The 10,606-nt window shown below is 47.4% G+C and overlaps 1 protein-coding gene across 26 annotated transcripts in view; it reads left to right on the top strand.

Annotated features, from left to right (window-relative positions):
* The first annotated feature begins 1,080 nt into the window (after positions 1-1,080).
* LOC114870515 (neurexin-1a-like) overlaps positions 1,081-10,606 on the top strand; it is a 180,176-nt gene continuing 170,650 nt past the window's right edge. For 18 of the 26 annotated variants that reach the window (XM_055502311.1, XM_055502310.1, XM_055502307.1 and 15 more), the window contains exons 1-2: positions 1,082-1,253; positions 2,545-3,881. In XM_055502311.1, the coding sequence (XP_055358286.1) occupies positions 3,179-3,881 (703 nt within the window). In that variant the 5' untranslated portion in view covers positions 1,082-1,253; positions 2,545-3,178. Of the gene's footprint in view, positions 1,254-2,544; positions 3,882-10,606 lie in introns of all 26 variants that reach the window. The other 8 variants (XM_029175267.3, XM_029175255.3, XM_055502309.1 and 5 more) reach the window with 1 other exon arrangement.

The following is a 10,606-nucleotide window of genomic DNA, read 5'->3' as shown; positions in this document are numbered from 1 at the left end:
CTGACATGTCACAAAAAACTTGCAAAGAAACACAACACACGCCACATTGACGTAAGGTCTTGATGGCTGGATGTTGAACTGGAAAACAAAAAGACACCCACTACAGGTGGACTCTGTGAACCAGCATGGTATGAAAACATTAGATTCAAACATTTGTGCTAGGAAGTAACTTGTGAGAATGTTCATTGAACATGATTCAGGCAGGTTTAGTCACATCTGGAAAAAGCATTTAACGTATCTAAAAAATAGATTGGCAAACCTTATCAAAGTTGCATTCTCTGATATCTCATCTTTTATGAAAACAAACTACTGAAACATATTGTTTTTTTCTGGATAAAGTTTTTACTGTTGTGTTTTTGTAAAATGAATTTTAAAAAGTAAAGAATATAAAAGTACAAGCATGGCTTATACTGTGGCCACTTCCGCAATGGAAACATAACAACATCCTATTTGTGGGCAGTTGTGTTTTCTTTTTGGGCAGTCCATAACTTCTACACTCACATGTTTAGAGCTGTCTAACGTTTCCTTTGCGCTTCCTGCCACTGAGCAGCTTTAAGTGCCTTTCTAAGGACAGTGAACTAGTGCTCGCTTTGTCCATAGGCAGCCATCAGCCTCCTACTGCATCACTGTCTCCAGTACAGTAATATTCCAGTCACCAGACATATGAAATGTACTCCTGCCTCCAGACATTGAAGAGAGCAGGAAATATTCAGGAATATAAAGTAAATTCTTGACCTTAAGAAGCCCTTGATTTATTTGTTTTACTGGATGAGAACTTTTGGTAGAGGGTTTTCTTTTTTTGTTGTTGTGCTGCAATAATTAATCAGAAACCAACCGGTGCATTTACGGTTAGAGACACCAACCCGAGTGCACGCAAACGCTCCCCCGCTGCCTCTGAGCACTGTGTCTTTAGCGCAATCATTTAATCGAGCCCAACACTTTTACGACGCTTATCTCCAAAAGTTGCCTCCGCCGTAAATGTCCGAGGATGGATGCTGACGGACGCAGAGGCGCTGTCCAAGGTACTGCATTCAGCCCCTCCCCGGCAGACACCACGGAGAGACACGTGATCCGCTCTGTCTGTGGCTCCTGACAGTCGCTTGATAAGCTCAACGGGGAAGCCAGATTGCACCTTCTCTCCCGCAACGAGCACTGGATATTGGTCCCGCGGTCCCCGCTCGCTCCACGCGTGTCTCTTTAGTTTTGTTTCGTCTTCCGTGCGGGGAACACACTTGACGGAGGACACGTTGAAGGTAAATTCTCCCTCGCGACGCTGAGCCCCTGAGGTTTTTAGAGGAGTTGAAGTAGAAGTGGACCGGTGTTAATCTCCCTGTTTTCTCCTCCTCCCGCTGATGCTGCGACGCGCTTGGAAGCAGATCTTGGTGCGGACGACGCGGGGCAAAGGCTGTCACGCAGAAATTACAGACGGTCGTGATTTGCGAGAGTTCCGCTCGCGGTTATTTTGGAGGAAATCGTTTTTGGGGTTTTTTTTGCATGTCTCGTGCCAAGTATTTGGGGTCCCGTAGAAGTGAAGGTGCGCAGGGCAAACGTAAAAGCAGCTCCTCGCGTTGTGGCCGAGGCGTTTAGAGCGGCGAAGGGCTGAAAAATGCCGCAGAAATGAGCACAGAAACACTAAGTAGCGCGCCCTTGGAAGGCTGAGATGTTGAAGTACGGGGCATTTTATTGATGAGATCACGGTGGAATGGGGATGCTGTCCCGTCTGGCAGACTCCGCTGAGGTCCATCCTCCACCATATTTTACCAGGACGGGGCATTTTATCTAAATAGATCCGCCGGTTCGTCGCTTCTATTGTTTTTGGAGATGTGGAGTAATTTAAAGTGCTTAAATGAACCCAGTCGGATCCGCAGCTCCGTTCGCCAGAACAAGGTTCTGTTGTTTTTCATGGGGGGGGGGGCTCGGTGTTTAGCGTTGGACACGTTGTTGGGTCTGGGAGGAGACCAGCGTAGCGACGACGGGTCCATTTCGCAGAGCTCGTCCCGGGTCCGACGGAGACCCGACGGCGGCGCGACCGCTTCGTCTCACACAAACCGACCATTGTGAACCAAATGACGCACTGTGCGCTCGCGTTAGGTGTTCGACGCGAAGAGCCCGGTGCACGACGGAATGCTGCTGATGAGGCGCCGCTTCCCGAAGTTTTAACCGGCAAAAGAAGTGTCGTAAAAAGAACGGGCTGAAAATCCGCCTTTTAAACGGGAGCATCTGTGTAGAAAACAACCCGGGGCCAAGAGAAAAAAAACGGTTTATTGTGTTTGTGCATTGCGTGAACATCTGCACGATGCCGCTGTTTGCGTGTTGAAGCACTGCGGCCAATCAGGCGAATCACACTCGCGAGCCCGATGCCGTCCAGCGTCGCGAGCTTCCTGGAAAGCCCGAAATCAACCAATGATGCGACGTTACTGTAAGAAAGGCCGCTCCGGATAGAAGCGCGATCAAAGCGGCCTCCGACTCCTGATTAGGGTTCAGCCAAAGTGGATTTGGAGGCGGAAACGGCGATGCTGTATTGAATCTGCTTCTCTCTTGCAGAGCTCCGGGACTGAGGACGGCCTGACACACAGACAGACAGACAGACAGACAGACAGACAGACAGACAGGTTCTCTCAGCTTATCAGTCACCGTGGCTCCATAAGGCAGTTTTTCTCCTCGCCGCTACAGAGGATGCTGAGTGAAAAGCCCCGAGCTCGGCTCCCCGTCGCCCGACGAAGAACGCTGGCGTGAACGCCAAGATTAAAGCTGCCACTTCATCTCAAGTAAAACCGCGCGCGCCGCAGCCGGCACCAGAAGGGACCGCTCCGTAGTTACGCGAATCAGACGGAGTGTGCCTAATGGATATTTGAATCCCTGTCGCTTTGCTCTAAACGGCCATGGCGGACTGGACCTTTAACCAGTTCAAACTACTTGGGCGCAAACAGTGAGAGATTTGGCCGATGGCCTGGACGGTGCGAGGTAATGGTACAGCATGTGCTCCAGGAAATAAGAGTTGGGCCGGCCCGATTCCATGCAGACGCAGCGTCTAATGATCCCTACCATGCATCAGTTCACCCCCGTGTATTCATGTAGACAGTCGGTCATATATCAGTCCACTCCACACCCAGCGCTCTCCTAAAGTCAGTCCAGCCCCGTAGTCCCCGTCCGCCGACTCACAACCCGCGATCCCACCATGGTTCTACCAAAGGCCCACCTCGTCTGGGCCGGGCTGCTCCTCTGCTGCCTCGCCAGAATCGGCACGTGTCTGGAGTTCACCGGCGCCGAGGGCCAGTGGGCCCGCTTCCCGGTGTGGAACGCCTGCTGCGAGAGCGAGATGAGCTTCAACATGAAGACCAAGAGCTCCCACGGGCTGCTGGTGTACTTCGACGACGAGGGCTTCTGCGACTTCCTGGAGCTCCTCATCACCAACGGCACCCTCAGCCTGCGCTTCTCCATCTTCTGCGCCGAGCCGGCGACCGTGGTGTCCGACGCGGCGGTCGACGACGGCCAGTGGCACGCCGTCGCCATCAAGAGAAACTTTAAGAACACGACGCTGATGGTGGACAACGAGGTCAAGTGGGTGGAGGTGCGGTCCAAACGGCGGGACATGACTGTCTTCAGCAGCCTGTTTGTTGGTGGAATACCGCCGGAGTTCCGGTCGATGGCGGCGCGGCTGACGTCGGCCGCCGTCATGGAGCAGCCGCCTTTCGCTGGATGGATAACGGACATAAAGGTCAACAACACGGAGTCTTTGATGATGAACGGCGACGGGGTGTTGAGCGACCTCTGTGGCGCCGCCCACGCGTGCCTGAACGGAGGCGTCTGCAGCGTGATTAACGACGAGCCCACGTGCGACTGCTCCCAGACCGGCTTCCAAGGAAAGGACTGCAGTGAAGGTAGGTCCTGTGGGTTCCGTTCGGATCGCGCGGTCCGTCCAACACGCCGCCTGTAGCCAGTCCCACCCGGTTGCCGTAGCGATGCGCTCCCCTCCTCTAGTTGTTTAGCTTAAGGGCCGCGCCATCGATCTGCAATACAGTTGTTTGTAATGACTGACTATCCTGCAAGGCCTCATTAGCGAAGTACGCAGGCGCCCTTCACCCCCCCCCCCCCTCCCCAAAGGCGCCCTCCATCCCTATCAAACAGGTCTGTGGGGACTGGTTGACCTATGAACATCTCCAATGGTTTACCTCGAATGCAAGGGAAGGCGTAATCATCTCTCCATGTGGAGTAAACATGAATGATGTCATTGACTTTCTACTTTCTACACATATGTGTGTGTGTGTGTATGTGTGTCTATATATACATATATATTTATATATATTTATGTATGAGGAAGGACGCAGGTGGGGAGGGTTTTTTTATATTCTGACTGAATACTACAAAAAGGCCTTACTCACAGTTATAGGTCTACATGTAATCATCCAGTTTATAATTTGTAACAGTTCTGCAGAAAGATAAAGGAGCTAATCAATAGAGAAAAAAGGGACACTCTTTGAGGCCCAACGAATAGTGTCGCTGTGCAGTGGCCTAAAAGTCTGATCACATTCTCAGACTCTCATTATTAACGTGATTTGTGATGAAATGGTCCAGCTTCTTCAGTGCAGCTTCCCACAGGTTGGCAGCTTGCTGATGTGACGTGACGGGGAGGAGGGAGGTCTGCTGGTCGTACTGAGTGTCCATGGTGTGTGTGTGTGTGTGTGTGTGTGTGTGTGTGTGTGTGTGTGTGTGTGTGTGTGTGTGTGTGTGTGTGTGCGTGCGTGTGTGTGTGTGTGTGTGTGCTTATCATTTCACACCGTGTACCGTTCGAACACGCAGCCTATTGCTGCCATATGTCGTTTAGTCTTAATTTCATTTGCTTATTTGAGCACATCAGTGTTTTCTTCCCAATAAGCTGATTAAAGCCGCTTTGTGTAACGTCCCATTGCAGCGTGTAATGTTCACATCAGATTATTAGTTATTGGGGTAAATAGGAAAACCCACTAATTAAAGCGCTGCTTCCCATTTTGTGCAGACGTTGCTGCATTCCCTGTCAAGGCAATGGGAGGGAGCGCAGACTGATTGTTGCTGTGGTTCATTAACAGGCTGCAGCCTTTGTTTACCTGTAACTTCTCAGTCAGTGAGAAACATCAGGCTACACCCTGGTCCAGTAAATGGACTGCGTGGTGGTCGCCTTCCAAGCTGGCAGCTGATACAACACAGCTTGATTTGGTTTTCAATAAAAACACAAGACACATGACATTTGTTGATTACACTTTAGATTTTTTTTTTTTTCGCCACTTGAGTCGAGTGGCTTTGAGAATTTACAAGAGCCCACTTGCCATTTTATCTCTGCTTAAAGCTGGAGAGAATCTAGTGCGTATATGAGCCGAGTGGAACTTCTAATAAAACAGCTGGGTTTTTACATATACAGTAAACCAAAATGTCTCATGAATTTTATCTCGCCGCTGCTGCTCCCGTTCAGGAACCTCGTGCAATGACCCGCTCTTCAGTTTGATGTGAGAAGCAATGAAACAGACCAGCGAACGTGTTTAAGTATTCAAAATATTGATACCTAAAATAGTAAATGAGTGAGTCAGTGCAAGTTACTGCAGCATTAGTCACTGCATGGGCTTGTTCGGAGCGTGGCGACCTGTAGCGTGTTAAAGCAGGTGGCGAGTGACTGGAGCTCTTCTCTGTCACACTGATGGAATTATGCAAAACACGCCGGCAGCCACTCAATTAGAGTCACGCTGATCTCCAGTTCGTTCACCCATTCATGAGTAACAATGAGTCCAAAAGCCGCTTGCGAGTGCAAGGACGTGACAAACGACGCCATCTGTAACTGGTGTCCACAGACAACTGGTCTGTCTCCCAGTCTAATATGCTACAGTAGATTAGGTCGACTCACCTGCACGTGTGCTTCTTCATTCAAAGGTCGTTGTTACAGAAAAATCATTAACTGCTGAATGTTTGTTTTTGTCCGGTCAGCAGCTCCAGCAGACGCTAATGTCAGTTGTCTGCTTCTTGGCAAGTGGAGCACACGGGGTTTTTATCAGGGCCGAAGTTGCCTCCTGCCAACAAGTGAATAACAGCACATTAGGAAAATGGGTTTTACTCACACACACGCTTGCGATACGTCAAATATTCAGCATGTACGTAGCGTTAGGCGTGTTACATGTGTGTGTTTGTGTGTGATTAGTTCATGGGAGGTTTGGCTCAAATGTCTGGCTGTGAAACCAGAGCGATCAGCTGATAGAGGATGAACGACAGCAGAGAGAACTGTAGTCAGACGACGGCTCTCTGTGGGTTTGTTACTACAAGCGGCCCCTCTCGCGTTGCACACGGTCATTTGATCAATAGTTAATGCAAAATTATTGATTAGTGCAACTTTAAGCCGCACGTCGTCAAAGCAGAGCTCGACAAAAGGGGGCTGACGAATCTGCAGCTTGGCAGAGACAGGGCTCAGTGCATGATGTAGAAATCCAGGTCCCTCTAGAACCATCCATGCAGAAATGCTATGAACTCATCTCCCCTTAAGACAGTTGGGATGAAAAAATTCGCCAAACTGAACCTCTGACAACTAATTCAGAATTCAAGCTAGTACAAGATGTCTTTCACCCCAAGGTAACGTGATATTTCTGTTGTTTCACCATGTGCTCAGCAGAGATGAGAATAGCAGCAACAAATGTCTGTCAATGGATGAGGTTATTAATTCAGAATAGCCAATAAAAACCAGTGGCGTGTCCAGTTGATAATGGTTGTTGTCCCAGTCACAATCACAGTCGCATCCAAGTTAATATAAAATCTATTGACACGTCTTTAAGAACTAAAAGCGAATCCACTTGTCCCTGAGCAGCTCTGGGACAGAAAGCGTTTTATTAATCGCTCGGCTCACAACTTTATCTAATGGCCACATAGATTCAAAAGTGAAATATTGGATATTGTACTTTAGAAGCGAACCCTTCCATTAAATAATTTGAAAGCTCCTGTATTACTTTGATCAGATGAAAGGATTACAGGCTTTGCCACCAGACCTGTCAACTCTCCGCGGTCCAACCACACACACACACACACACACACACACACACACACACAAATCCCTTTGATCGGTTAAAACAATTATTTAAATGCACTGTTCTACGGCCATGAGTTCCCAGAATTTGTCCTCTTATCTCTCATTAGACAAATAACAAACATGCATCGCATAGCTTCATATTTTATCATGATAAACAAATGGAATCACATTTATTTCATCATACAGCCAAACATAAATCAGTCCAGGTAAAAAAGAAAAAGAAAAGTAGGGCAGACCTCAACTAAGATGTTATGCATCATATTATTCAAGGCATAACTCGCAGTGACGAGATACAGTAAATAACCGTGATTGTACCAGTTTAGCTGTGAGCGTAGCTTCCGGCCACTTGTGTGCAGATATAGTTGGAAATCCCCAGCGGTGACGTTCGTCCAAAGGACAAACATTTTAGATGGGAAATGTGAAAAAGCTGCTAACGCGAGATGACGCGGCACCAAGGACTGACCTTCAGTAGGAGAAATGAATTCACACCTATTTTCATATTTGACTAATCACCGTCAGCTGCCTTGGTTACGTGAACGCTACGAATCAGCGAGCGGAACAACATGACAACAGCCTGGCGCTCCAGTATGTAGGGCAGCACACGCTGCAGACTCTGCCTTCGTCTTTGTAATGTGTTTCCTCAGAAACTTGGCTCAGCCTTATTTTAGAGTGACAAACTTTCTGAAAAGGCCCCAAATTCACTATTTATGTCAGGTTTTGTCATCTGCCTGTGCGGGTCGTCTAAGTTTAATTTAGCCACAGGGCGTCTGAATGGAGGTGGTGCCGCTGTAGACACACAATCTACTCATGTTTGTGCATCACCTTTCAAGTTATTTATGACACCTCCCGTCTCACACTCGCTGGTTTTTCATTGATGGTAAAGGTAAAACGAGCTGCCAGTATCATTTTCAATGTTATGACGTTGGTAACGCGTTGATTACAGTCGAGTTGGTGTTTTACATCATACTATATTGCAATGTAATGGTCACTTGCCACCTGCTTTAACAGCACTTGGTGTCTGAAGGCGGAGGAGGCGTTAAATGTCATGATGCAAATTCAACGCTGGCGCCGGACTGAGAGGAATTTCTCATCTCATCGTCTGAATCTTGCATTTTAATCAGTCAGGAAAACCTCTTGCTTCACCGGCGTCTGATTGTCTTCGTGCAGGAAGTTATGTCAGGTATGGCTGCAGTCAAGTGGTGAAGGTTTCTTCTGAATTTATTAAATTTTAGGAAATTCTAGCTTAAAGCAATGGTTCCACTGGTTGAGCTGTTTTACTGAATGGTAACTATAGACAGAAAAGTACTTTTACAACCAGAAGAATTAGGAGGAAAAATATAATTTACAGTCAAAAATCATGAGGAGTCTAAGCATTTAAGCCTCTTTCTTCTTCTTTTAGGTCTGATTTAGTTTCCACCAGTTCTCAGATGAGGGAAACATCTGTCTCTTTGGTGGCTAAATCAACTACTTTGAACTACAGAATAAAGGACAATGTTCTAATCCGAATTTATTTCATTATATACTGTAATAATAGTTAGAACTTGAGACGATGCTATACACTACACTATAATGTAGTGTAGGTTGTTGCCTCACACTGGTAGCAGTGATACTGGAAAACAATTAGCCGTGTCTCATCTACCCAGTCAGTCATTTTGCTGTGCTGAATATTGCAGTGCATTTTAATATCGCACCAGCTGGAGGACATCAATCAGGAAACTTTTATTCCGCTGCCTGTGCTGCTTACATACTCTGTAAGTGTAGATTAAACCAGCGTGATGCGGAGGGCGCAGGGCGACGCTGATTTTTACACAGCTCATTATTTAATGAATTGTTTATATGGCGACACGTCATCCCATTCAGCGACTCCCCACGCGTCACGTGCGAGTTAAACTGCGGCGAGAACGTCCGCGTGTGGAGATGAGGTCTTAATCTGAGCGCGCGCTGCCTTTTAGACCCGTCTGCCACCGGGGGTGGGGGGGGGGGGGGGGGGGGGGGGGGGGGGGGGGGGGGGGCGAAGCGAGGGACCTCACTGTATCTGAGAGTGTCATCCTGCCTGGAAGCCTCCTGCAGCTCCACTCAGACAAAAGCAGATTAATAGTATACTGCTGTCTGCGAATCCAAAGACAGATATTGGGATCAAAAGATTAGAGGGATTTTCCCGGAGGATTTTTGCCTTGTTTAAATACAACTGCTCTCGACTGTCAAAGGGTGTTTGTGAATTTCTTTGACACCAGGCTCCTCCTGTAACGGGATTCATCCCGCAGCACAAATAAACACATCCCGGCCGCACGCGCGCGTATTCAGCGCCACAGCCTGTATTGTGTTGCTGCACACAGTACAACACACAACCGGATCGGATGCAACAAACGGTGAGGTGAGGTCACGTGTGCGTGACATCTGGCGGAGTCGCGCCGTTAAAAACATTTTATACATAACTACTGTATGGTTTGTGTTGAAGAATACTTCACTTAGCATAATTGCTGGCACTTCTCTGAGCCGGCTGAATGGTTTGATCTGCTGAAGACAGATACAGAATCAAGCTGTTTAGAGGAGAAAATTTGCCTCTTTAAATTCCAGGCTGCAGATGATATTTTCACTTTGAACATAAGCTGCCTTTGATGCTACTGGGTTGGGCGTCAGCCTTCACGAGAGTTGTCTGAAATACTAAAAACAAGCTGAAAGTGCATCGCAACCATTTGAAAGCTGTCGCGCTAATGATAGAGCGCAGACAAATCAGTTTTGGGAGACGGTCCGTGTGAGTCTGAAGCTCCACGCTCTCAGTACAAATAAACCCGGATTCCCTGCGATGCAGAACAGGTTGTGTTTTAGGAGATATTTTCTGAAACTCTCCTTTCTGCAACATCTGTAAGTCGACAATTAACAAAGATTCCTGCAAAAATCACTGGCTGGATTTTTGCTGGAGACCTTTTTCCACTTTCCCAAAGATGCTTAGAGCTTAGCTACTTTTCTCCTCCCTGTGCTTTAATATTATTAGGACTTGGAGCAACTGCTATAGTTTTGATGAGCACAAACATTTTGTGCTTCATAATGCAGCTCTAGGATCTTCTGTATTAATGTGGTGATAGAAATAATAAGTGCGATAAAAAGCTGAGGCCATGACTGCAATGATCGCTTAACCGCTGCCAGGCTCACTGACCAAGTGTTTGACAGCTACTGCATCCCAATAAGGATTCCTTCCACATCTGTAATAATTCATGGTCAATCCTGGGATTAAGGTTATTAGAAGTACTGTATAAGCTGCTCTGATTATCCTGTTGGATCATTCCAGCCCACAAGATCTGAAAGAATGAAGACGAGGGACACGCACACACATCTGCTCCCACAATCCTCTCTGTTTGCTGTGTCTCTGTGGAAATATCTGGATTGGAATATCTTGTCCAAACACACCATCTGCCCAGAGAACCTCAAAGTAGCTGCATAATAAGATTAATTAAATTCCTAACAGTGAGACCCCCTCGCCATATTTAATTATGAACGAATAACAATGTATACTGTACATTATCAAGTGCCTGTGATCATTTAGTAAACATACTGTACGCGACGGAT

The sequence above is a fragment of the Betta splendens genome, chromosome 15 (genome assembly GCF_900634795.4).
Source record: "Betta splendens chromosome 15, fBetSpl5.4, whole genome shotgun sequence".
Lineage (NCBI taxonomy): Eukaryota > Metazoa > Chordata > Actinopteri > Anabantiformes > Osphronemidae > Betta > Betta splendens.
This window is presented reverse-complemented; position numbering and strand designations above follow the sequence as displayed.